This window comes from Cyprinodon tularosa, unplaced genomic scaffold, assembly GCF_016077235.1.
Source record: "Cyprinodon tularosa strain WSP-4 unplaced genomic scaffold, ASM1607723v1 ctg223, whole genome shotgun sequence".
In the NCBI taxonomy this organism is placed as follows: Eukaryota; Metazoa; Chordata; class Actinopteri; order Cyprinodontiformes; family Cyprinodontidae; genus Cyprinodon; species Cyprinodon tularosa.
The window spans coordinates 134460-160405 of NW_024038833.1; the positions used below are offsets into that span (position 1 = coordinate 134460).

General features: G+C 36.8%; 4 protein-coding genes across 6 annotated transcripts in view; 2 read left to right on the forward strand and 2 right to left on the reverse strand.

The window, feature by feature from the left end:
- The window catches only part of LOC119784302 (leucine-rich repeat-containing G-protein coupled receptor 6), a 54399-nt gene extending 45868 nt beyond the window's left edge, over positions 1 to 8531 (forward strand). For both annotated transcript variants that reach the window (XM_038286282.1, XM_038286281.1), the window contains 10 exons: positions 589 to 660; positions 1044 to 1112; positions 1332 to 1403; positions 1718 to 1783; positions 2107 to 2178; positions 4744 to 4815; positions 5194 to 5319; positions 5672 to 5826; positions 6248 to 6328; positions 6419 to 8531. In XM_038286282.1, coding sequence (XP_038142210.1) covers positions 589 to 660; positions 1044 to 1112; positions 1332 to 1403; positions 1718 to 1783; positions 2107 to 2178; positions 4744 to 4815; positions 5194 to 5319; positions 5672 to 5826; positions 6248 to 6328; positions 6419 to 7551 — 1918 coding nt within the window. In that variant the 3' untranslated portion in view covers positions 7552 to 8531. The remainder of the gene's footprint in view (positions 1 to 588; positions 661 to 1043; positions 1113 to 1331; positions 1404 to 1717; positions 1784 to 2106; positions 2179 to 4743; positions 4816 to 5193; positions 5320 to 5671; positions 5827 to 6247; positions 6329 to 6418) is intronic.
- A 113-nt stretch (positions 8532 to 8644) lies between these two features.
- On the reverse strand, positions 8645 to 12798 carry ube2t (ubiquitin-conjugating enzyme E2T (putative)). The gene is made up of 7 exons (XM_038286287.1): positions 12685 to 12798; positions 11837 to 11946; positions 10268 to 10337; positions 10083 to 10188; positions 9885 to 9983; positions 9661 to 9744; positions 8645 to 8887 (listed from the first exon to the last, which is right to left on the reverse strand). The coding sequence occupies exons 2-7, from the start codon at positions 11943 to 11945 to the stop codon at positions 8771 to 8773; spliced, it is 585 nt and encodes a 194-aa protein (XP_038142215.1). The 5' UTR covers position 11946; positions 12685 to 12798; the 3' UTR covers positions 8645 to 8770.
- Positions 12799 to 14132: 1334 nt separating this feature from the next.
- Positions 14133 to 16195, reverse strand: zgc:194242 (uncharacterized protein LOC100005854 homolog). The gene is made up of 4 exons (XM_038286285.1): positions 16086 to 16195; positions 14957 to 15213; positions 14629 to 14809; positions 14133 to 14558 (listed from the first exon to the last, which is right to left on the reverse strand). The coding sequence occupies exons 2-4, from the start codon at positions 15209 to 15211 to the stop codon at positions 14350 to 14352; spliced, it is 645 nt and encodes a 214-aa protein (XP_038142213.1). The 5' UTR covers positions 15212 to 15213; positions 16086 to 16195; the 3' UTR covers positions 14133 to 14349.
- A 347-nt stretch (positions 16196 to 16542) lies between these two features.
- Positions 16543 to 24434, forward strand: etv7 (ETS variant transcription factor 7). Of its 2 annotated transcripts, none has more exons than XM_038286283.1 (9): positions 16543 to 16815; positions 16961 to 17108; positions 17222 to 17386; positions 17475 to 17645; positions 20551 to 20679; positions 20771 to 20914; positions 22699 to 22841; positions 23172 to 23272; positions 23357 to 24434. In XM_038286283.1, the coding sequence occupies exons 1-9, from the start codon at positions 16783 to 16785 to the stop codon at positions 23544 to 23546; spliced, it is 1224 nt and encodes a 407-aa protein (XP_038142211.1). In that variant the 5' UTR covers positions 16543 to 16782; the 3' UTR covers positions 23547 to 24434. The 2 variants fall into 2 exon arrangements, with proteins under 2 accessions (XP_038142211.1, XP_038142212.1); XM_038286284.1 differs by having other exon boundaries at positions 16545 to 16815; positions 20554 to 20679.
- The last annotated feature ends 1512 nt before the right edge of the window (positions 24435 to 25946 follow it).

Consider the following 25946-nt stretch of genomic DNA (forward strand, 5'->3'; position numbering starts at 1 on the left):
CCTTTAAACATCTAATTGCAAGTATAAATGGGAATGTTAACCAGTGCTGCTTAAGAGTGATGGTGGGTTTCATTTAGCAAGGATTAAATGGAATGATTTTCCTATGAAAAGTGCAAATTAACCCCAAAACAAAAACAGAGGACCTTGTGGAGATGAGTGAAGAAGTTAGAGCATCGTTTACTGCATCTAAAACAAATCCCTTACTGATCTTTACTGAAAGGCCGCTCAGAGAGGAAGAAGTCAATTCTCCAACAATGATAAAAAAAGCATAGAAAAATCTGTTTCTGCCAGAAGGAATCAATACATAATTAAGCCGGCTATTACCCCAAATGTGTGAAGAAATGCAAAAAAAGTTTGATACTTGTCAAACAGTTTGTCCCAACATAATTGACCGCAAATATGTCTGATATGTTTTGACTTTAATGAAATGTTGAAAAAGTTTTTATTTATTATTTAGCAAATAAAAATTATTTTTCTAATCTTATATTTAATAGAAAAGGAAATGTTTCGTGTGATTCAATACCAGGCAAAAAGCAAAAGAAGAAAGCTTTTTATCGCTTAAGTACATTTAAATGTCTTTTCTTGCAGCCACTTCTATGAGAATCCCATCCAGTTTGTGGGGAAATCTGCTTTCCAGTTCTTACCGAAGCTGCACACTCTGTAAGTATGTGGGCAATAAAAACCATTCCAGTGTGTTAGCACAAACACCGTTTAAATCATCCTCTGGCTTTTGCAGCCAGAGCTCAGCGAACATGTCTAATAGCCTACTGAATGATGTTGTGTTACTGTATTGCTGTGCCGTGTGCTGCGGTAGAAGAAGAGTGAGCTGTAAGAACATGTTGAATAGTGTGACTTATGATGTCTGGTGAGAAGGCCAAAACAGCCTGTGTTGATGTTGGAGGAACAGTTTGATGGCTGAAATGAGCTGTTAGACAGGGGCTGCATTTATGTGTGTGTATGTGAACATGAGAAAGAGAAGGGAAAAAAAAAAGAGCAGGTTTAAGTTTTGTTCCTTTTCTTTTTGTTTTTTTGTTTTACATCAGTTCTCTGAATGGGGCAACACAAATTCAAGAGTTTCCCGATTTAAAAGGAACAACCAGCCTGGAAATTTTGTAAGTTTTAAACACTTAATAATATCTAAACAATTAAGGGAGTCTCTAATACTTAGGAAACCAGTAGAATAATAATGAAGGTGTATGCTTGTTATATTACTTTGAGAAAGGTTTGGTGGACCAAATTAGTTCCCCTCCACTCACAAGACTGGGTGAATGTTTCTAGTTACTTTCTTTCCAACATTAATCCAAAGATGCTTTTCAAATTTTCCTCTATAGGACGCTGACCCGAGCTGGTCTCTCAGCTCTTCCAATGGATCTATGTGAACAGTTGCCTCATCTAAGAGTGCTGTGAGTGAATGCAAACAGACACACACACACATAAGTGAATGAACAAAAATAAAATGGCACAAAAAAACTCAAATGAGGAGAGCAGTGTCCCAGATCTTTAAATTATAAAAATCTTTTAATTGTGAAATTCAACTGTACTGCTAAAAAAAAAAAAAAAAAAAAAAAAAAAAAAAAAAAAAAAAAGCATAAACAACTGAAATGTATGTATTGTCCTACAGTATCCTCTTGCTCACAGAGCTGACAGGGGGTCAATGCATTTCTTAGTGTCTAACTTTCTGTGTGTTTTGTTTTAATTATTGCTATTATGTGTTTAGAGAGCTGTCTTACAACCAAATAGAGGACCTTCCTAGTTTTTACCACTGCTCTGCACTTCAAGAGATGTAAGTCATTTCTCGCTTTCTACTATTCTCTTTATATAAAGAAATGTTTGATTATCAAGGGTATCAAGTGTTTGAAACAGCTATAGTTTAAAAACTGCTCAAATTTTCCATCGTATAAAGTCATGTCTAAAATCGAATAAGTTGCTCCATCTCTATCCGGTCGATACAATTCTCAAGATAGGGTCGTACATCTGTGTTGTTCAATCAAAAATATATATTTTTGAATATTGTCAAGTCCTGAGACCAGCCATGTGTCCGATTTAAGTTGTGTACCTTTGAAACACTTCTCTGTATCTAAGCCTCTTTATTTCTGTTTTCAACAGCGGACTGCAGCATAATCAGATTAAAAGAATAGAGTCGAGCACCTTCCAGCAGCTCTCCTCTCTTAGAGCACTGTGAGTCGATCTTCAATCTAATTTTCCACTTTCTCCCACATGTCTCCCATTAGTTTCTTTGTACAATTTACTGTACCAGGAGAGTGGGTCATTTATGAAAAGAAATGTTATAGGTTTTATTGCCAGATGATCCAATTCACATTAGGATTTTGGCAGTAAACCCATATTGCAGCAATGTTGAATGTGGATGTGTTAGAAAAAATGCTGTATGTATTCAATAAGGGTTTTTATTGGTTGCGTTTGTTGATTATAATGTAAAGTACTTGTAAAATACTTTTTATGAATGCATTGACATGTGGCTTATTACAGAATAGAGCTACAAGGCATCCCTCCACCTTAGTCAAGATTTTCCTTGAAAGTTGTTGAATGTTTGCTGTTTCATCAACGTTTTAAGTATTTCATTTAATAAATGCCTTTGTGTATAACGTATAAACATTAAAGACCCGAGACTAAACCCCTTCTCCAGAACAAAGAGGCTGCATGCTTGTTTATGTCGGGGCCTGCTTGAATCTCGTTTTAGGATACATTAACTGGTCATATTTGTTTGCATTAATTATTTTTTTTTTATAATACTATTTGCAATTTTCTGTACATTTTTTATGAATGATTATTTTTCAATAAAATTGTTCTTGTTGGAGAGTAAGGGTGTCATGGGAAAATGTCATGACCACAATAAATGTCAGGCAGAGTCCTTTCATAGAAATCTCTTTTGTTTGTCCAGATTCAGCTAATTTTCGACATTTGGCTAATTTGGGCTACAATCATGATGCCCACTGAAAAATGTGATTTTCCTAATTGAATCCTGTTGCTACATTGTGAGTCATGATATTGATCAATAAGAACTAAGGCTTTCCCTAAAATTTGACAAGGTTTATGATGTCATTTTGAGTTGAAATTATTTAATGTACTGTTGAACCTATTTATAACATTCCCTAGTTTGAATGAAGATGCAAGAGTCATCTCAATTCTTTAGTTTGAGACAAACAGGAATTTGTACATTATAGAACAACGTTCAACTTTTTATAGTTTTCCAAGATTTGAAGAAGTTATTCCACAAAACAAATCTATAATTATATTGAGAAACATGATAGTTTTAGACCCAATAAAGGAACCACCTTGGCAACACTGGATCTTGAGAAAAAATTTCAATTGCTAAAGATAAAAAATATTTTGTCAAGATTTTTTATTTTAAACAAAGATTTTGATACTGTTGTAAATTAATAATGATAAATCTGTACAATTAAATAATTAGAGGTGGGGCCCTTTCTTGAGCTATCTGAAGAGCAGATCTCAGTATGTCTAAGTTAATTGATTCTAAGTTGCTAACAGTCTCATGCTGCCTCTGACAGGGGTCGTTATTAAGGCTTTGTTGTTTTCAACAAGGGCTGGTCAGTGACACAGTGGGTAGCACTGCTGCTTTGCAGCTAAAAGGTTCCGGGATAGTTTCCCGGCCCGGGGTCTCTCTGCATGGAGTTTGTGTGTTCTCTCTGTGCATGTGTGGGTTCTCTCCGGGTACTCTGGCTTCCTCCCACAGTCCAAAAACATGACTGTTAGGTTAAATGGCTTCCCTAAATTCTCCTTAAGTGTGAGGGTGAGCATGAATGGTTGTCTCTATGTTGCCCTGCGATGGACTGGCGACTTGTCCAGGGTGTACCCTGCCTCTCGCCCATAAACAGCTGCACTCCTTGCGACCCCGCTTGGGATAAAGCGTGACAGAAAATGGATGTATGGATTGATGTTGACAACAAAACTAAATTCTTAATTTTTGGTAATTGAGACAATGGTGAGAACATGAAATTATATTTAATAGGATTAAAAAATGTTTGTTTGGCATCACTAGTAACAGTGTGTGTCCTATTTATTCCGCAATTTCAGCCACTTTGTACCCTTTAGAAGAACAAATGCACCTATTTTACTATATGACATCATATGCCTTATTTTGCTCTGGTGAGCTGGATAAATGGTGTGCCAGGCCAGATTTGGTCTGCAGGCCTCAATTTGGCAGATAAATCTTAGATGTTGACAGTAAGGTGGTCATATAAAAGCTCTTCATGCAGAAAAAGGTGGCTGGCAGTAGGTTTGCAATTGACATGAATGACTGGAACAATGGCGGATATTTCTAAGAAGAGGTTTAATGATGGATGTTTTGAAGTTAGTCACAGACTATGAGAACAGAAACAATCTTAAGAGAAGAAATGGCATCCTCTTATCACTAGTCTTAAAAACTTAAAGAGTGACACTTAAAATCAATAAATTTCAAAAGAGGGATTTTGCATCCTCATGCTGACACCTAATGGTCAAACTTTACAAAGTACAGATTTAATATTAGATTCCAGACTACTGGTGAATCAAATACACTTTCTCTTCAGCGCATTTTAAATAATAAAAAAGCTTTTGCCTGATTCTGCGATAGTCTGGATTTAAAAATGGAGACAGGCCAGAGTTGTCTCTTCTTTCAGAGAGTATGGGAAGGCTGCCTGACAAGTGTGTAACTGTAACTTCCATTTCAGGTCCATTTCAGCTTACTTGAAGTATTTTTTTTTTATTATTGTTTTTCTCTGACAGTGATCTAAGCTGGAACATGATCGAATGGATCCACCCAGATGCCTTCGCCTCTCTTCACTCTTTGATTAAACTGTGAGCAACAACAGATACACATCTCTCACTTAGCCTGTCATAGATTTTAACTTATCTCTATGCTGTACCTTCTCACTTAAATGAGTGACAAGGCTTTGTATCAGAAAATATCAGAATGTAAGAAATGTGGGCTTAAACACTAAAGGTTCAGTCAAGATTTTAGTCTTGATGAATGTGTAGGCAAGAGTTGTGCCAACTTGAAATTGTATCATCTGGGTGGAGATTGGAGTTTGGTTACATAATCTGATAGTATGTACTATCCAGAGATAATTTGCTAACATGTCAAAACAGGTTAAAATATCAAAGAGATTGAATTTTATCCATTCTGAGTACTTTGCGTGCATAACACTTTGCTTTTTGTTTTTTATTTTGATATAGGGACCTGAGTGAAAACCGTCTCAAGTTTTTACCAGTCACAGGTTTGGGTGGCCTTACCCATCTAAAGCTGAGGGGGAACAAAGAATTATATGAGGCATTTAGTGCTGATCACTTCCCACATATGAGGTAATCAACAAACACGTCATCTATATGAGTAAATGTTTTAGATAATTTTCACTAACATGACCTATAATAGAAAATGCTGCATGTGTGAATACGTCACCCGACTGCTGAAATACAAAGTCATTCTTAAATTCACTTTAGATAATATAAATGCATGTTAAGTAACAAGCCAACATTTGTTCCCATATATCTTGAAGGTATGTTTTGTTATAAGTTGATGAATGAAACTTAAAAAAATAAAACACAATTAAGGTACAAAGCAACACCTATCTGGTGTAACTGTTGTACTTTGCTTAAATACCACCTGTTTTGGTATTTGCTTTGAGCTGATAATACTGTTTCCGATCTACTACAGGGTGATAGAGATGCCTTATGCGTACCAGTGCTGTGTGTACGACTCCTGTAAGAGCTACAAGCCCACCAAACAGTGGGACTCAGAGCTTAGCAACACCAATGAAGACCTACACAAGAGAACAGTCGCCATGTACCCCATCCATACAGACACTAACTGTAAGATTAAAATCTTTGCTCATCTGACACTTTATAAAGTCACTATATATCAGTATGTCATCAAAACTACATGTATTTGGTACCTGGTTTAATTCCTCATACACATTAAACATACCATGCTTTCCTACAGACATTCTTTTCTTGTTGCTTCATTAACACACATAAACATGAATGCAATCAAAACCCCCAGAAAATATATACTTAACTGAGTGAACACTTTACTATTTTGGTTAATATAATTGTGCTGCACCTTAAATGATCAGCAACCACGAAGTGATAATGGACTTGCATGAATGCCATTTAGTATCTAAAAATGTTAAGTAAGGATATATTATGTTAGCACATTATCTAAGATATAAAATATGTAAATATAATATGGTCTCTCATTCGTTTTTGACTCATCAAAAATTGTATGTTCTAGATGACCCAGATCTGGAGGAGTTCCAGTTAGAAATAGAAGAATCCAAGTTACAGAGCAGTGTCCAATGCACCCCCATGCCTGGTAAGTGAAGTCACAGATTAGATTTAGTAAGGTTTTAACTTTAAGCTCAGGTGAGTAAGTATTGACAGAAGGTTTTTGTTTACGTTGCAGGTCCATTCCGTCCCTGTGAATCCCTTCTGGGCAGCTGGCTAGTCCGCATTGGCTTGTGGTCCATCTCTCTGGTGTCTCTTCTTGGAAACGCCATCCTGCTCCTGTCTCTCTTCGGATCATCGGGCAGCCTGTCACCTCTCCGCTTCATCGTGGCCTGTATGGGCGCTTCCAACCTGCTGATGGGGTTGTGTACATGTACATTGGTCCTTGTGGACGCTCTCACTTTGGGAGAATTCAGTGACCACGGAGCCCGATGGGAGGGGGGACCTGGTTGTCAGGCAACAGGATGGATTTGGGTGTTTGCGTCGGAGGCCAGCGTGCTGCTACTGACTCTGGCGGCGGTGCAGTGTGGTGTGAGCGTGACATGTGCACGCACTTACAGGAAATCTCCATCCCTTGGCAGTGTGCGCACATGTGCATGTTTTTGTCTCACCCTCTCCCTCACATTTGCTTCACTCCCACTGGTTGGAGTGGGGGAGTACGGATCTTCACCCTTCTGCCTTCCTTCTCCCCTGCCAACATCATCATCGCGCTTGCCATCCTCCCTGGGCTTCTCCTTGGCTCTCATTATGATGAACACCATTTGTTTGCTCATAGTCACAGGGTCATACATCCGCCTGTACTGGGAGTTACTTCGGGGGGAGTGTGAAGGCTTGTGGGACTGTGCTATGATCAAACATGTTGCCTGGCTGATCTTCAGTAATGGTCTCCTCTACATACCTGTTGCTTTCCTGTCTCTTTGTTCCCTTTTGGGTCTTCTCTCTTTGGGCGAAGAAGTTCTTAAATCAGTTCTTCTTCTCCTACAGCCACTCCCTGCTTGCCTCAACCCTCTGCTGTTTCTCCTTTTCACAAGAGATCACTCTCAGTTGTTCTCCTGGTCTCGTCCTAAAGCTCGCCCACAACTGCGCCGGGACCGCACCTTAGACTCATTGGTTTCTGTGGAGACGGAAAAGAGCTCCTGCTCAGATTCATCAACACAGGTGTCACTGACTGATGCCACATACACTGCAGGGTCCTCTTCTCAGCCTGGAATGTATACAATCAGGTTTTCCCAGTGCTCCTCTACATCCTCTGTTCACCTCATCCCTTGCCAAGTACCAACCGTGACAGTTCGAGAAAGGGTGACAGAATGAGGGATCATGGAGTCTGGATCAAGATGTGATTCTTATATTTTTTCTCTCTGTGCTATGCTACAATGACTCACCTTATATCAACAAGGCCCGAAAAACAGCCTTACTGAAAACGTGGCGGAAAGAAATGGACATCCAAGGACCATATCACTGCTATGTTTATGGGCCATCTACCTATAAACTTTTGAGAATAAGTCAACTAAATATGTTGACTACAAAAGTGACAAGTGAACCCTCTTTATGAACAGAGATCTGTAAGTTGCCTTTTTTGGCAGTATTCTAGAACTAAAGGAGAATTGCAGAGTATCTAGCGGAGTCAATCAACAACATTTTTATGATCAGAATACAAAAAAAGCAGTTAATTACATTGAAAACATGAGGCATATTAAGAGTTTACCCTACGGTAATGTTTATACTGAAATGTGATGTGAAATGAGGCTCCAAAGTTGCATAATCTTTAAGTGGAGATTTTTTTTTTCTTTTTTTAATCTAATTCTATTGTAACTATTTCATGGAACATGAGACATGTCTTGTCCAGAGCAATTTTACTGCCATATAAAAGGTTTTGCAGCTGTGTAATACAAATGTTCCAAAAATGCTGTTCTTTAGGTGAAAAGTGATGCAAAATATTCTGGGCCACACATGTAGTTTTATATGGTTTACTAAATGACTTTGCTGAAACAATGCAGTTTTGTCCAACAAAGCGTTAAACAATCTTATGGATTGAATGGGATATAGCTGTATTCCTGCCAACCTTAGAGTAGGCTATTGATCTCTGTATACATACAATGTAACTACCTCTAAACTATGGTATTGACTCACTACAGCCTTAATGTCTACTTTTTATAAACAGCAAATATATAATTTTATATATTAAAAAAACAAAATCTTAGTTTGTAAAAAAAAAAAAACTTGTACCATTTAGGTTGTACATACTTTATATGTATTTTAAACATATGTTTGAATAAAATTATGATCCACATATTGCATAAATATGGAGCTCTTTTCTTATGATACAAGCAAATACCACATGATTTCACAATACTGTATGACAGAGAGATCTGCAAAGTTTTATTATAGACAGAGGCACACATTATACTTGTTTAATATGCATTTATTTAACATGTAAAAATAGAAAAACTAAATAAAATCACTAAAGTTAACATTTGCACAAGAAATGTTGGTTTGCAAGATGAAAATGCTCTATTGACTAAGGGGGAATCTACACACATGGTCTCTTCACTGGTTTTTCTGCCTCCTGCTGGGAACAGAGGGCATCCCGTTTCCGAGATGGTGCATTCGGATCTGTAGCGTTCTCTTTGCCGTTTTCTGAAACTTTCTTAGCAACACACACAAAAAAAAACATTTTAGACAATCGTAGTTCTACAGAAGAAAACTCGAGCAACGTAAAAGGTGCTAAAAGATACAACATACACATAAATATTATAATCTTTTTTTCCACTTTGTTGCTAAAAGTCTCTTAAATCAACATTCAATGTTCTTTCGGTGCAGTAAATGTGCCCATCAAGCCATTACTAGAATCGAAGATACAGTGTTGGGCTCAATTCTGGGACCAATGGATGTAAACAATGCAGAAAATAAACTGCTCACAAGGGTTCACAGATTGTTTTTCTAACATAAAGGCACTCATTATGTGTAATGTTTCGATAATAAAACTCTGAGAAATAGTGTGAAAACTTGCCTTATGACACAACCAACTCCTAACCATAAAAAAATCAAACCTTTTCCAAGAACAGTACATGAAAAAGGACGGAAAATTGAAATTGATTTATTCATATCTGAATGGAAACCTTTAAGAAAAAAAACCTAGAGAAAAGCCACATAAATGTTAATAAACATAAAATCTTATCCATAATGTATCTTGAAACTGGACATAAAGATAAGGAATGTCCTAAAACTTTCAATACATTTTAACTAACAACAGCAGTAGTGATGTTGTAGAGATCAAGTTAAATCTAGATGCAACAGCACAGCCTTGTGGTTCAGATAAGATACTGCACAACATAGGGCATTGCTGTGGAACCAGCAAGATCCTATCCATGCACACATCACACAACAGTGATAGAAGAAAATAAAATTAAACTGTATTACTTTGTTCCTCTGAAGTGCATGTTCCCGTGTCCACTTCTTGGCCTTCTCTGTGAACAGGTGCTTGTTGTATTTGAACTCTGATGACTGCATTGAAATAAAATAAATACATGGATTAATAGACATTAAATATATCTCAATCTGAAGACTCGGTTTAGTTTTAGAACAGTGGCAACACACAGTTATAGGTAAGGTCCAAAAAAGAAAAAGGATTACATGCAACTCACTATATCAGCCATAAGTGGGTCATCAGGATTGGGCTCAGCCATGAGCAGCTGGATAGAGGTGAGCACTGTCGAAATGTTTAAAGATGGCCTCCAGGCACCCTGAAAGAAAAGAAAAAGCAAAAAAGTCATAAAAGCTTGGAATATGAGCTCACATCTTTGAGACAAATAGAAAATAAAACAATTTCTTATTTTCACAACCTTTGGTGGGAGTTTAAGAGCATCGTGGCAAATTCTCCCAGAGTTGTCGATGTTCGGGTGGTAGATTGGGGTTGAAAATCGTATGTTTGGAGGTTCAAATGGATACCTAAGACAAATCAAAGGTAGATCTATTGTGTTTTGATGGTTAAACATGTGTCAAATTTTCAAAATGACAGAAATAGTACCTTTCTGGGATCTTAACCTCTAGGGTAAAAAGTCCACCTTCATAAGGCGTTCCTACACCACCGACTATCTCTGTAAAGGAATGGTTTATACCAATAAAATACAGAAATGTGTCTTGAGATGTCAATGTTTTAGGTTGCACGAGTTATTTAACATCCTTACACAATCAAATGTTTCTACACTGCTTGACCAAAAATGATTACACACTCCAATATATTAGCTTTGATAACGGCACGCATTCACTGGGGTATTTTGCTGAATTACCTTCTGCAATGTCACAAGATTTATTTCCATCCAGTGTTGCTTTAATTTTACAACAAGCTCTTCAGTTGATGGTGGGGGAGTCTGGCCCCAGTGCAAAGGCAACTCAAGCACACCCTTTAACAACTCAAAGGGGTTAAGATACTCTTACTTTTCATTGCTAAACACACCCCTGAGCTCTATTGTTTTTCTACGATTTGATTCTGCCAAACATTAAAGTGATCGCTGATCACAATCTTTATTTAGTATTAGGGCTGCAACTAAAGATTATTTTGCAAATGATTATTCTGTCGATTGCTTTTTCAATTAATCGATTAATAGTAGGATAGCTAAAGGTTCCTTAAATAAGACTTTTAAGAAATTAAACAGATGAAACTAAAACTTTTCCACTTAAGGAATTTTGGATAGAGCATATATTTTTTTTATCCTACATGCAAAATGTATACATATTATTTTACAATTTTGGTATAGTTACTGTTCTAAGTGTGTTGCTCGGTCAGTTAGAGGCATGATTTAGAGTCTCTATTCTCCAGTAAACGATTAATTCATAACTAAATTAGTTGACGATTATTTTATTAATACAATAAATTGTTTCAACCCTATTTAGTATTATTCTTTTTATGGGCCAGGCAGTGTATTTGTATTCATTCTTGAAAATGGCAAAATATGGTTCAAGGATCATTTAACAGACAATAAATCCTAATTAATGTGCACAATGTCATAAATGTCCTCCATCCTTCTGGAAAAAAAATCTGTTTCAAGGTTGCCAAAATTCTTGCATAAAACATCAGAAATTGCTTTAATAAAAACACTCTGGGATTATTAAAGTATGTCTGATTCTGATTTAGTTCAGGAATCAGTTGAGCCAAATATGACATAAACCCAAAGTATAATTCAAGTATCTGCAATGAGCATTTCTCCAAACCCTTAATATTAACCTAAGCAATATTTATAATAAAAAAAAAAAGACTTGTGTTTGAGATTACAAACCTGTTTTTTTAAGTTATCATTAAATATAATCTTAAGATATATTCATAGAAATATAATATATTTAAAAAAATAATCCTTATAAAGAAAATATAATAGTACACATATAATACACAAGTTGATTTAGACCAGTTGGTGAATCTAAAATATCATCCTACTACACATATTCTTTGTTATATCGAATATTAGGTATACAGAATGGGAATGACAAGAATATGCAGGTATGTAATGATTGTTCTGATGTGAAGTTTGGACTACTATAATTAGTTAACTCTACCTGAACTGTTTTATCATGAATAGAGAGATGTCTATTGGTAGCTTACGTGCTTGGAGCTCATCCATCCGCTCCTCTACCTGCCAGCATGTTATCCCAGGAGGAGGCTCAGTGCTGAGCATCTGAAGCTCGCGCTTTAAACGGGAAGCTCTCTGCATTCTATGGAGAAAAAAACACAATGAAGGCAAATTTTCAACACATATAAATAAAGTCGTAAAGTTCACTCAACAATACAGCTAAGCTGAAATTATTAACACAGCTTGTTGTGGGTGAAAATTTAAAAAAGTGTTGCTTAAAAGAGGTGCTTAAAACCATAAGGCATTAAAAGAAAAATAACATTTTGAGGTTTGAAATTGAAGTTTGCAAAGCTTAGCTGGACACTATATAATGTGGTTTCAAGGAATGCTTAAACAACATAAAGGTTAAATGAATCACATTATATTTGATAAAATAAGTGTTTGAATTAATTATCATGTTGCCAATGTTTGATCTGCCTAGCTTAAAAGTTGGAGTTCATGTAAGGTGGTCTGGAACCAAACTAAAAATAACTAAATCAATTTTCCCAATGTTCAGCAAACGTCACAGATTGTGTTTTATATAATATGTAGTTATGCAATTTCAAACAAACCGTCCTGAATCATTCGAGGTATTCCAGATTACGAACTTGATAACTCGAGTCTTTGGAAATAAACTTAAATTGATATTATCTTCAGTTTATAAGTAACTGACATTAGAAAGTCGTATCCTTAACTCGAAATGTTTACAGTTAGTCGCCTGTCTGGTTGTTACAAACCTGCCGTAAGCTAACTATTCAAATCATAACACCCTTCTATCAAGGTGCAAACGAGTTACTTCTAGTAGCCATTCACACATTGTTAAATCATCTTTTTTTCCCACCTGTTACAAACTTTACTTTCGTAACGGAATTAAAAACGCGTCCAGTTTTCCACAGAAAAAAAACAGCTCCGCCGACTATTTGGATTTCCCTCTTTGGTGTAAGACTTCTTCGCGTGTTCATATGGTTGTGGTTGCAAAGCGGACAGCGCCACCACCTGTTTTGGAGTACGGGACATAAAATGCTCTCTCCTAATGTGCATTGGAAACGTTCCATAAAAGACCAACATGCTGATTTTAATCTCCCTAGATTTCTCACAACTGAAAAAAAATCATAAAATAGGAACTGTACTACGCAGTAACGTAGTAAATCCTATAATTAGGCTACTTTATTTACTATTTTTGTTATTAGAATAGAATAGAATGGAATTGAATAGAGTAGAATATAATGGAATAGAGTAGAATGCAATAGAATGGGATAGCATAGAATAGAAAATCTCTTTATTGTCCCACAATGGGGAAGTTCTGGTGTTTACAGCATCAAAAAGATTATAGAAAAAAATGGTCACAGAATGTGGACCTTAGAAAAATGTACATGAATAATATAATAGTGAAGGATAAAATACTTTACAGTACAGTATTTTATTGTATTTTATCATTATTATTGTGGAGAATAAATAAACAATATGCAGCTATGAACATTTTTACAGTGATAGATATTTGAAAAAAGCAGCAACATCAGAGATGTGCAAAATAACTGCAGCATGTTATTTAACTAAGATAGAAACTGTGGAAATCAGCATGGATGTAACAACATATTTAGGTTGTAGGGAACAGTGGTGGTTATAAAGTCTTACAGCTGCTGGGAGGAAGGATCTGTGAAAACGCTCCCTGGTGCATTTACGGTGCAGCAGTACATAGACCATTATAGACGTTAGGATGACATCAGTCAAATATACAACTTCTATCTGATCTCACATATAGCAACAAAAAACAAGCTGAAAACTAGACATAATTTCTAAAATGTGTTTATTTTTGTATTAACAATTTGTTATAGCCAAAATAATAGCAAATCATTTTCTATCTTTGGACAAAGTGGAATTAATTTATACAACACATTTCAAATCATAACAACTTACACAACTAAATCACCCAGTCTCTCTCTATTTTGCATGCATACATTTATAGATGGGTACATAGATCAGTAAGCAACTTTCAGGTTAAGTGCCTTGCTCATGAGCAGATAGTAATGTGGCAAGAAGAGGAGGAAATTATACCTACAACTTTTGGCTAGCATGAGTGCTCTTCCCTGTGACATGCCATGTACATTTATGTAGTCATTTATCATAGGATTTCAATAAAACTTTGACATAAGTTTGTTATTTTGTTACAAAATCATTTATGAAAAGGTTAAAATTTTTGTTCCATGCTTTGAGTTATATATCTGAATTACTGATTAATACTGACTAATAAATACATTCAGTTTGTGACATTTTTATTAAAAAACTGTCTCTTGTCAAGCAACATAGTAATTAAAGTGCACCAATCATACAACTCTGGAAATTATTTCCATTGCCATTATTGCTTTTTCCAAGTGCTTACGTAATACAAATCATAATTTTGATAATTGCTTATCAGTTCTCAGTCACAGTGTATCTATTTTAAATGGCACACAATGAAGACCTTTTATTTTGATACTGAGTAAAGCAGTCATGGAAAAAGAATGAATTATACACTGTCTCGTGTTGATGCAGTGGCATAAATGGCCTGAAAGGTTATGTTTCCATGATGCGTGTCTTCCATCCTGATGTCGGTGAAGCCGGTGTCTCTCAGAGCTGCCATGTAGGCCTCAGGGCGCCAATTCTCCCCTGGCATCACTTTCTTAGCTGCTAAAGCAGCTATATGTGATTGCCTCAGTGTGGTCACTATCAGCCCACCTAGGTAAGTCAAATGTTTATAAGAGTGAAGGAAAACCAATTTATCTACATTGAAAATTGAGGATCTTACCAGGTTTCATTACTCTGTGAATTTCTGTGGCTGCTTTCCCGAGGTCGGGCCAAAAGTAGTAGCAGTTACAGTGAAAGACTTTATCCACACAGTTGTCTTCCAAAGGCATATTGGCAACATCACACAGATGAAGGGTCACTTTGCCGCTCTCCAGAAATTCCTTTACTTGTTTTTTGGCCATCTACCATATTAGAAAAAAACAATGATTCAGAGTTCTAGTTAAGATATGCCCAGTATTTCCATGAATTCACAATCCACTCTGCCTTCACAGTTTTTTTTAGAACACTTTTTCTCATTAGAAATATGTAAATACATAAGAATGTCTCACCTGATGCATATACTCAGAGTAATCCACGCCTATCATATGCCCCTTAGGTCCTGTTAGCAGTTTGGCTGCTAACTCCAGACCAAGTCCTGGGCCATGACCCAATTCCAGCACTGTCTCCTCTGGTTGGATCTTACACAGATGCACAGCACTCTCCTCAAGAACCTGGTTCCGCGTTTTGAAAATCTTGCTGACCAGCCATCCCCCTATAGATTGTGTTGGCCTGCCCAATTGGCCTCCCAGTTTTTTAGCCCACATACCTGGAAATTTTAAACAATAGAGATCATCCATCCATCCATCCATCCATCCATCCGTTCATCCATCCATCCATCCATCCAATGACTGCAAATCCAATATTCTACAAAAAATAATAATAAACAGAACAACTTTGAATAATTATTCCAGAATGTCTTCTATAAAATACAAGTGAAAAAAGTACTAGGTACCCTAAATGATGCTTTCAACAATTACTAAACAATGAAATAAGAAAATATAAGCTACCCAGATCTGTTATATAAGCATGTCAGATACACACCTTACGTTGACACATGAACACATTTTAGGCACTAATGGAACCCCATACTTACAGGACTTTTAGTTATCCCTATCTGATGTACATTTCATTTATAATTTTTTCTTCCACTAAACTTTCCATCAGGACGAGGACTCTATGAACACCAGGCTTTTTTGTAACTACAACCATTTTTGTTTTATCCTGTTTCTTTAAAATGTCAGACCAGCAACCCCCTCGTTGATATAACATAGTCGTAACATCTCTGTTAAATATATTTTGGTATTGATAAAAATATATTTTTTTAGGACGCACAATGCCGAGCATTTCATTTGCTGCTCTGTCACAATAATCAACGTGGGAAAAAACCGAAATGGTCTTTCTGTTCGTAATTAATTGGACAATTACAACAAATTAACATTAAGAGACGCATCTGTTTTATTTCTCTCCGTGTTTTCCGTACCGAGGGCCGTCCCAGGGGGCCCCTTTCAATTTTTTTTATATATTTTTTTCACATATTTTAATGTATTTTAAATGACGCAAACATTTCTGCTATTGTTTTAGAGCGTTGTTTTATCCAGTCTGTCCCTCCTGCTTGGCCTGGGTCTACATCTTACTTACTTTCTCCTTCGGACAAACTCTCCCGATGAGTCAGTGGTTGATCTCTTCCTGTATGAAGGGGAGGAGCACGAGGACGAGATCCTATTCGACCCAAACGCGTCTCCTTTCTCTTCCCTTTGACACTCCTACTGCTTTCTAATCCCCCTCATCCTGTTACTTTTTTAATCTTTAATCGTATCGATTTTTTTATGTGGTTTTCGGCCAAGATTAAGTCAATAAACACGATTTGCTGTAGATTTACTAAAGAAAACAAATACAAAAGTTACACAGTGACAGGTTTTCTCACATTTAATCCAATGATGTTGTTTTTTTAAAATAAATTACAGCTCCCAAAAGTATTAAACTCTGTTCCTGCATGTATTTTCCTACTAATTATTTGAATTTGTTTTGCGCTCTGAAGTGCGCTCAGGTTTTATTTGGAAAGGTGCGAAGCTGCGGCTGTTCTGCACACACCCCCTGTGGGGATTAGCCTATGTTTCTTTCGTTTTCATTTCCCGGAAGGGTCGAATGTGAAAATAGTGCAGTTTGTTTATTTCTTCCACGAAAAGATTGTGTTTTCTTTTTTTGTGATAGACTTTAGAAATGCGTGAGTCTTGGTTTATTTTATTTGCTCAGTGAATCAGCTTTTGGTGAAACCGCTCGGGGTTTTTGTGTTGTTGTGTTTTTGGTGCAATCAAAAAACATAAGAACTATTTCTATGGCGAGCGTCTCTCCGTCACCTTTGATCAAGGTAAGTGACGGAGCAAACCGTCCCATATTGCATTTATTCTCCTGAATTATAATCAGAGTTTTCTGATTGTTATTAATTTTGATTAAAATCCCTTTTTCAAATAGAAAATCGATATTTTTGTGCTGTCCTTTTGTTATTTCTCTAGGAGGAAACTAGAGCAGACAGTCCCTCACCAACAATGCATGGGAGGGAGGTCAGCTTTCATCAAATAGTTAATCACCCTGCCCTAAAACAGCCTCCTTTGGTCAGTGCTCCCTATCAAGGAGATCTTTGGCATCTGCCTGGAAGACTGAGTAAGTCCTCTTTTCATATAAAATTCAGGATGCATAAGCAAACCCAGCTACTTATTCTAAACATGGTAAAAACATATTGTTCAATAAGTCAAAATATGTATTTTTATTTCTAGGAATAAACCCCTCTCTGTGGGATAAGGAGGATGTAGTCCACTGGCTGCACTGGGCTCAGAAGGAGTACTCACTACGCCGGCCAGAAAAGGGCCGCTTTGAGATGAATGGCAGAGCCCTTTGCCTGCTTACAAAGGAAGACTTTAGACGCCGATGCCCAAGCTCAGGTAAAACTGGCTCTCTTTCCCATATCTTTTTTTTTTTTTGTAGTTTTAATTGTATCTTCTTCTGATAATAATGATGGTTTCCCTCCAGGGGATGTTCTTTATGAAATCCTTCAGTGTGTAAAGCAACACAGGAGGAGCGTTGTCTGCCAGCCCCCTGATGTATCTGCTCCAAGTGGGCACATTCAGGCCCCAGTCAGTAGCCAGATACCTTCTCACTTCGTCCAAGATCCACAGGCTGTGAAAGTCAGTGGATGTTCAGGTCAGAACATTTCTCTATATGAATTTACAGAAATAATTATTTTATTTTATTTTTGACAACTACAAAGTGGAATACTCAAATGTCACATTTACTCGATATAGTGACCTCTTAAGATTTTTTACAATCCTTTGAACTATTTTATATGTTATTTTGTGTTGCAAGAACAAACTGCAATATATATTTTATTTTATGAACCACCACGAAGCAGGGTGGAAATTGTAAACTGAAAAGGAGAAGTTTGCCCAACGCGGAGTGTTGTCTAAACACACCACCTTCATGCTGAAACATGGTGGAAGTGCCATAATGCTGTGGGAAAGCTTCTCTTTAGCAGCAAAACAGAACTTGGTCAGACCTGATGGGAACGTTAATAACAGGACCATCCTGAAAAAGATCTGTTAAATGTAATGTTTTAAAGCAGGAGTCTTCAACTCTGATATGTGCTATCCTGTGGATGTTTTAATATTTTCATCTTCCCTCCACACTGAATAAATGGGTGGTTAATAGGCTTCCATGGTGCTTAACTAATTTTAGTAAAATACCCGAATTAATTTGCAGGTAATATAATTATTTGATTTAGGTGTGCTTGGGCAGGGACACAACATATGAGACGTCCTGAGGACCAGGGTCAAGGACCCCCGCTATAAATAAGAAAATATTTGTGATTAGAATTATTAAATGAAAGCTCAGACATGATTTTGATCAGTGGCAAGACCTTTAAGTTTATGCTAACAGGTGTTTTGCATCTACTGTTTCGGCTATTTTGCAGTGGATGGTCAATTGTATCAGCTGTATGTGCAGAGCTGGTTCCCCCTTGCCTAGAAAATATGCAGCTTTATCTTTAGTCAAAGTTGGTTCTAGAAAGCATTGACTCAGAGGGTCAATACAAATACATGTCAAATGTTTGGATTTTTAGTTGCAGAGAAGTTTTAGCCCCAAGTTAATCTTCCTTTTACTCCGAACATATGAGCTATTTTTTGATAGGCGAGGCAAATCAAATGTATTTATACCGCACATTTCATGCACGAGGCAACTCAATATGCCTCACAGCAACACCAAGAATACAAACACAATTAAACAAATCAATCAATGCAAATATATAAAAATACATATGTTAAATGTAGTTAAATACAATCAGTCAGCAAAGTCAACACTAAATAGGCATGTTTTCACCCTGGACTTAAACTTAGTCAGGGTTGAGGCTTGTTTTACGTCCTCAATGAGGCTGTTTCAGACCTTGGCTGCATGAAACTGAAATGCAGCCTCACCATATTTAGTGGTGACTGTAGGAACCACCAGGAGACCCCTTCTTGAGCATGTCAAGGCTCGAGGTGGTTGAGATGGCTCTAACATGTCAGAGATGTACTTTGGTGGTAAACCATGAGAAGACTTGTACACAAGTAGAGCTGTTTTAAAGTCTATTCTCTGAGCCACAGGAAGCCAATGCAGAGACTGGAGCACTGAACTAATGTGGTCATATTTCCTGGTTCTGGTCAGGACTCGAGCAGTGCATTTTGGATAAACTGCAGTTGTCTAACTGCTCATTTGGAAAGGCCAGTGGAGAAACTGTTGCAATAGTCTAACCTGTTAGAGCCAAATGCATGGATTAATCTCTCCAAGTCTGGTTTAGACACTATGTCTTTTATTTTAGTAACGTATTTTAGACGGTAATAGGCTGCTGATATAATGGACTTAATATGACTGTTGAAATTCATGTTTGAAACCATGATTAGCCCAAGATTTCTTACTACATTTTTTGGTTCTAATTAAAGAGTCTTAAGATGACCTATGACAACTTCCCAGTGGTCTGTTTCACCGGGTCTATTTTCCTCAGTAGGAGTGATGTGCTTACCTTGCAAATGCTGCAATTGCCTTTTTGACAAGCATAGACAAGAAAGAAAATCCACATTACAGTACACAAAAGTACTTAAGGAGCATTAGGATGGACATTTTGCAAACAACAATTTTAGATTTATGGAGATCTATCTATATCTGGTTAGAGCATGCACAACTCACATCAACAATGTTATAAATTATATATACAAAATCTGTTATTTGGCTTTTGTCTGAGCTTAAAAGATAAGGTGTACATCCTTGTATGTAAGAGGCATATGCAAAAAAAGAAAGTACTGCAAAGTCCCTTTGCTCAAACATACTCTGTATTTAGTTTGGTGCATATCAAATAGTACTTGTTTATTCTGGAGAGCATGCGGGCAAAGAGACTTCCTGATCAACATGTCTCGACAAACTGAGACTAAGATCTGGCTTCCTATTACTGTTTTCATGAGGAGACAAATCTGATTGCTTAATTTTATAATTAACCCTACCCTGATCATCACGAGCTCCAACAACCCCTGTTTGACTTTCCCTCAACTTCTTTTTCGTCATGTAATTTATTGATTCAGTTGTTGCAAAATGCTATTATACAATTTTTGGTTTGTAATTCTGGTGCTGCAGTGAATAGAATTATATGCTGTGCTTTAAAAGGGGTTGTATTTGTCACAACTCCCTGGATTATTTGGTGCAAAAAGCAAAGTGTTCACTTAAATACCAAGAATCTGTGAACTGCTTGATTCATAAAGCTGAAAATGAGTACAGTTCAACCACACACATTCCCGTTTTGGCCTCAACCACAAAAAGGGTGATTTCCATTGTAGGAAGACGGATATTTGCTAATGGGTTGTGGCTACATGGATCGCAGTAATCTTTCAAGTCCATAGTCCCTGTTTTTTGGGGTTTTGTTTGAAGCCTAATGAGCCATATATAAAATGACAATAAAATCTCTTTATGTTAAACTTCGAGGTAATGATTGATGACTCCTGTTAATGTAAAACATTGGGGAGTGTTGCAAAAAAAAATGCTTTTACTTTCTGTTTAGCTTTTCATATTTCCTCATATTTCACTCTAGCAGTTTCCCTTACTGTTGCTGCTGCAGCGCCGACAGCTGATGCCGCTGTGAACTGCCAGCCTGAGCCTATTTCTCCTCTTAGAGAGCAGCCTGTTTTTCACCCATACTCTGCTTCACACACGCATAACAGTAAGTATAGAAAACAGCTTCACTCCGCTTGTACTTTTAGTCAATAATAACAAAGATTGCTTAGTTTTGTTTTATTTTGTCTTTCTCATAGATAGATCAGCAGCTGTCTCCACTTCGCCCCAAAACCAAATCCAATCACTCCCACTAAAAGAAAGCGTCATCCCGGAGCCTCTTAATCTGTCCAGTCGAGAGAGACCAAGGAGCCCACTGCAGAAAGCTAATGGTCGCCTACCAGGTACTGCCAGCCTAATTTATAAACGATTCCTCAAAATGAATTTGTGCCACATAAAAAAGATAAAATCGTCTAAGCTGCTTTGCTTTATTTCATTTGCCTTGGAGCCTGGAAATATATCTGGGAATAATGTCACACTCCTTTTACCACAATCCTGTTGCAAATTGGAAAACCTCAAGGACTGTTAATTGTTGTCAACAGGGTCTTGTACAACAGAGGATGAACAGTACTATACCAAAACTGATGTTATAAGATATGAAAGGATCCAGGTCAGCTTAGGTCTGAATCAACATACTCCAACATGTTGGCATTTGGTAGCTGTTAAATTAGTGTTTTATTCCTGTGTAATTGAACGACATAATAAAATAACTTGTGTAAATGTGGAGTGCTTTAAAAAAGTATACAGATAAGCAAACTATCTATAAATAATAGAAATATAAAACTCCAAATCCTTTATCCATAATATATTTTCATTGCACATTATTTCCTCCATCCTAAGTCAGTACACATTATGCTGCACTGATAGGCCAATGAATACTCTTACACTCCTGGTGTGAGGAGCTTAACACTGACTTTAAGGAGTTAAACAGCCTCCAAATTTCTCAGACCTGGAGTCAATATGCCCCTTTAAATGTCCAGTTATCGGGTTTATGGTAGCCACAAAAACCACACTTTAATGCAACCCGACAGATTTGGCAGTGACTCCTAGGCGTTGAAACAGCTTTAGAAAAACTAAGAGAAAGTCTGGTTGCTATCGATTTTATTCTGTCTTGGGGTGACCTCTACCCATAATCTTAGATAGAAGATGTTGGGCAGACGAGGGTGATCCAAGCAGGTCCTACCATGCTTTGTACAGGATTTAAAGCTACCATGTCTACTTCTCAGCAACATCTAATGCAGCGATGAACCACCCCTGCCCAAGGGCTTCTCCCCCCTCCAACAATACGGAGGTCATCATGGTTCAAAATGGTTTCCGTAATGTTAGCTTCACCTTTCTTATCAAGTGATGACAAGGTTTGTTTACATAGGTAATATTATAAATGGCATTTCATAATAATAATAACTGAACTTTATTGATCTCAAATTGGAGAAATCTACCTCTGCATTTAACCCATGCCATTTGTGAGCAGTGGGCCTCCATCATGGGCGCCCAGGGAGCAATCTGGGGTTAAAGGTCTTGCTCATAGAGCCAGAGAAGCAGTCTGTGGAAGTGGGGCTCGAACCCAGAACCTCAGAATTCCAAGCTCTATGCCCTAACCACTAGGTCACCACTCCCGCCAATTGTTCATTGGTGTTTGTAGGATATAGATTGTATATAGGTCAATAACGTGCTGCAATCCTATTTGAGCATAATGCCATCTCTATAGTCACTAGTTTTCATCTCTGCACTACTAGCAGTTTCTCAGGCAACCGCAAACATGAAGACGGACAATTTCAGTTCTTGATGATAATAATAAACATACTTATGTATAATAAATAATAATAAATTACATATCTTTCAGTAAATCACTGTGATTATAACAGACTAAAGCTTAAAAAGAACATCTTAGTGTTAGATACCACAGCACACATTCAGTAGTCGAGTTTAGTAAATGGCTCTATTAATCAAGGGGTTTTTTTGCATAAAAAGAGGGATTTGCATACAATCAGGCAGGTAAGCATAGTGCTATACCTGATGGATGTAGTTTGCACAGAAATTATGGTTAAATAAATTCTGGATGAAGGAAGTTTTTAATCATCCTAACAATCTAACACATGACATGTGTTACTGTTGTAATTGTGGCCAGAGTGCAGACTGCTGTGGGACTATGTGTATCAGCTGCTGTGTGATGACCGCTACCAAGACTACATTCGGTGGGAAGACCCTGACACGCACGTATTCAGGGTGGTTGACCCAAATGGACTGGCACGCCTGTGGGGAAATCATAAGGTCAGCAAAAGATTTCTACCTAATACATGACAAATTATTTTGTTGTTAAAATATTTCCATTAGATAATTTATCTTGTTTTAAGAGTTTGCTTTTTATTCTTTGTGCCCAAATTTAAACAAGAATCTTAATTCATTTAATGTTGTGTAAAATTTTCTTGATGGATAAATATTTTGTCTTGTTTTGAGTCCATTTTGCTTCAGATTTAATGTTTGTTAATAGACACCACTTATTGCACTGTAAGGAAACTGAACAGATGGGGTTAGAGATTCAGGGGAATTATGTCATATTAAGCAGTGCAGGTTTTGATTGTGAGTTTATTCCGTTGACAGAACCGAGACAACATGACCTATGAGAAAATGTCCCGTGCTCTGCGGCACTACTACAAGCTCAACATCATCAAGAAGGAGCGAGGACAAAAACTCCTCTTCAGGTCTGTCATTTCTCCAACATTCTATTTTTATATCCATAAAACAACAAGCAACATCATGGTTTCTGTCTCTTTTCTCCCCCTAAGGTTTCTGAAACTCCCTCAGGATATCAGGAAACACCAAGTCGACTCAGCTGGGTCCCCTGAACATACACCACCTCAGGTTGTGGACTTTGCAGACAGCAGTCCTTTGCAGGATTTCAGTGACGATCATTTTGAGGTTTCACCTGATCGAGCATCTCCACAGCCTCCCTCCACCGGTGCTCCAGTGGGATAAAGAAGTAGAGTGAAATCCAAATTCAGATATTCATAAAGAATAAATAAAGTTTTTTTTAAAGAAATGTTTAGCTCCAGAAATAATCCACGAAAAACTGGCTAAAAACTTCTGCTCTGAGTGAACACTAACATTAAGGTAAAACGAAACATGTATAGGGTTTATCAAAATGCATCAACAAAGCCATTGTAGCATATATTTCTGAGGTTTGCATGTAATTGCACTATGGTTTCTGGATTTATTTTTAAATTAATATTCAAGTCTAGTAAGGAGATGAAGCAGAGGTAGATGTAATCAAACAGAATTTATTATTTTGATATCTTTTTGGGAATTTGTTTTTCACAATTATGGGTGTTTGTTTTGCTTGAGGAAATTTATACATTTGTTTTTGTTTTTTTAAATGACAGTTGTGACAGAATTGCTTTGTTGTTCATAGACATGGAGAGTCACAAAAATGTAGTGCCTTGAAAAAGGAAAGTAAAGATTTTTTATCCCCAAGGGATGAGTTGTTTCTATTTTGGGGACTGCTGTGAAAGCCATAAAAAACATCAACAAAAAAAGAACCCATCAGTCCTTACAATTACCAGGATAAAAGCAACAAAGATAAAGGATTTTTTGAGTCTGTTTGTCATACAATGTGGCATTGTTCATTTCTCTCCTAATCATAAAGGAGAATTCTGCTCATAGAGGATCAGCCAAATAACCCCAGGCTTATTTAAAGTTCTCAAATAATGTAAAAACTCAGGTGAGATGTGTTGGAAATGTTACTGAAAACCCTCAAAATACTTTGTTGGCGATTCTACATTTTTTCGGGAAGTGATGCATGCCAAGAAAAAACAAACTGCAGGATGGATACGACACGAATAAAAATGATTTGACATTATAAATAAAGGCAATCTACAATATAAGTGCCTTTGCTGCTGTGCTATGATCTGATCTAAACTTCATTGGCTCACTTCAATATAGATTTTAAGCTTATTTTAAGCTTACTACCGGGGGTTCTCCTACCCCTAGTGGTCCGCGAGTATGTTGTACATGAAAATATTTTATTTCTTAGGTTTTAAAATAAAATAGGGCTGGGATCTGTTTTGCTCTGTGAGGCCAACGTTGAAAAATTAAACAATCTTTCATCAATCAAAAAGTAAATTTTCTTATTTGTTTGAGTTCACTTTCAGCTTTGACAGACATCAAAACCAAGCAGAGGAACAGACTGGATGTAGAGAACAGCCTGGTATCAGCTGCTTTTCACGCTGAGCTCTTAGAACTCATCTAAACAGGTGTCTTGATAAAAACAAATGAAACTAATTAAGTGAGTCTGACCATAATTTTTGTTCCCAATTTATCAAGTTTAAATGTGATTTTAAGGGAGTTACTCAGAGTGGCTAAAGTTTTATAAATACAGGTTTATATTATATTTTATTTTGATTCCTTACAAATTTCCAGACAACATCTCTATGTTGTTTTTTAAATTTCAGATGGAAAGCATAACATGCCTAAGAATGAAATGCTCAAATTAAAAGAATAAGTTAAATATATTTTTTTTTAAATATTTATTTTATTGTATGTTCCACTTTTGGAAAATCATCAATAATTTTGACTTAAAGAGGTACTCATGGTAAGACAAAATGCCCAAAGTGGTACACAAGTGGAAAAAAAAAAGCTCGGAAATACAGATCTAGAGCCCAGTAAAGGATGCCCTACATTGGCCAAAATTAAACTGGGGACAGATAAAGAAATGTTTTATCACAATGAAGGAGGACCTGAAATCTGTCATTCAGGTTCCACACTCATCTTTTACTTACATTAGACTCATCCAAAAGGATTACACCTCATTTCTTTATATTCCATTACTGTAATACTGTCACTCCTTATATAGAACAGGACCCCTTCTTGAAGAAGACCTTTGTAAATCTGAAGTTTGCCCTTCAATAAATCCTCATGGTACGGAAGTTTGAGTCTGTCTTATGATCAATGAATAGGCTTTTTTTTCTTTCAATAATAATCTTTTAGAAAAAACCTGTGGCTTTTACAACTAAATTTCTACATTGGATTGGAAACAGGCAAACTGTTTTCTAATCAGGTGATTTCTGAGGTTAGTTGGTTGCTTTGGATTATGTGTAGGGATATCAGAGTTAAAGTTGATCTAATATATTTCAGATTTGTATCATTTGCTTTTTCCTGATATTTCATAAAGGAAAATAGTAAAATCCACATTTTCCTAAATGGGCAAGAGTCCTTCTTTTACCAAAAATGTCTGTTACGTGATAGTATACTGGAGTTACACCTGCAGAGTATGCTGTAAAAGGGCTTTGATTCAGCTTCTATCTGGCTGTTTTCTTTCTGTTTTTTTATGGTTTTAGTCTGTAGATATTTTTTTTGTGATAACTAAACTGGGCTAATGGT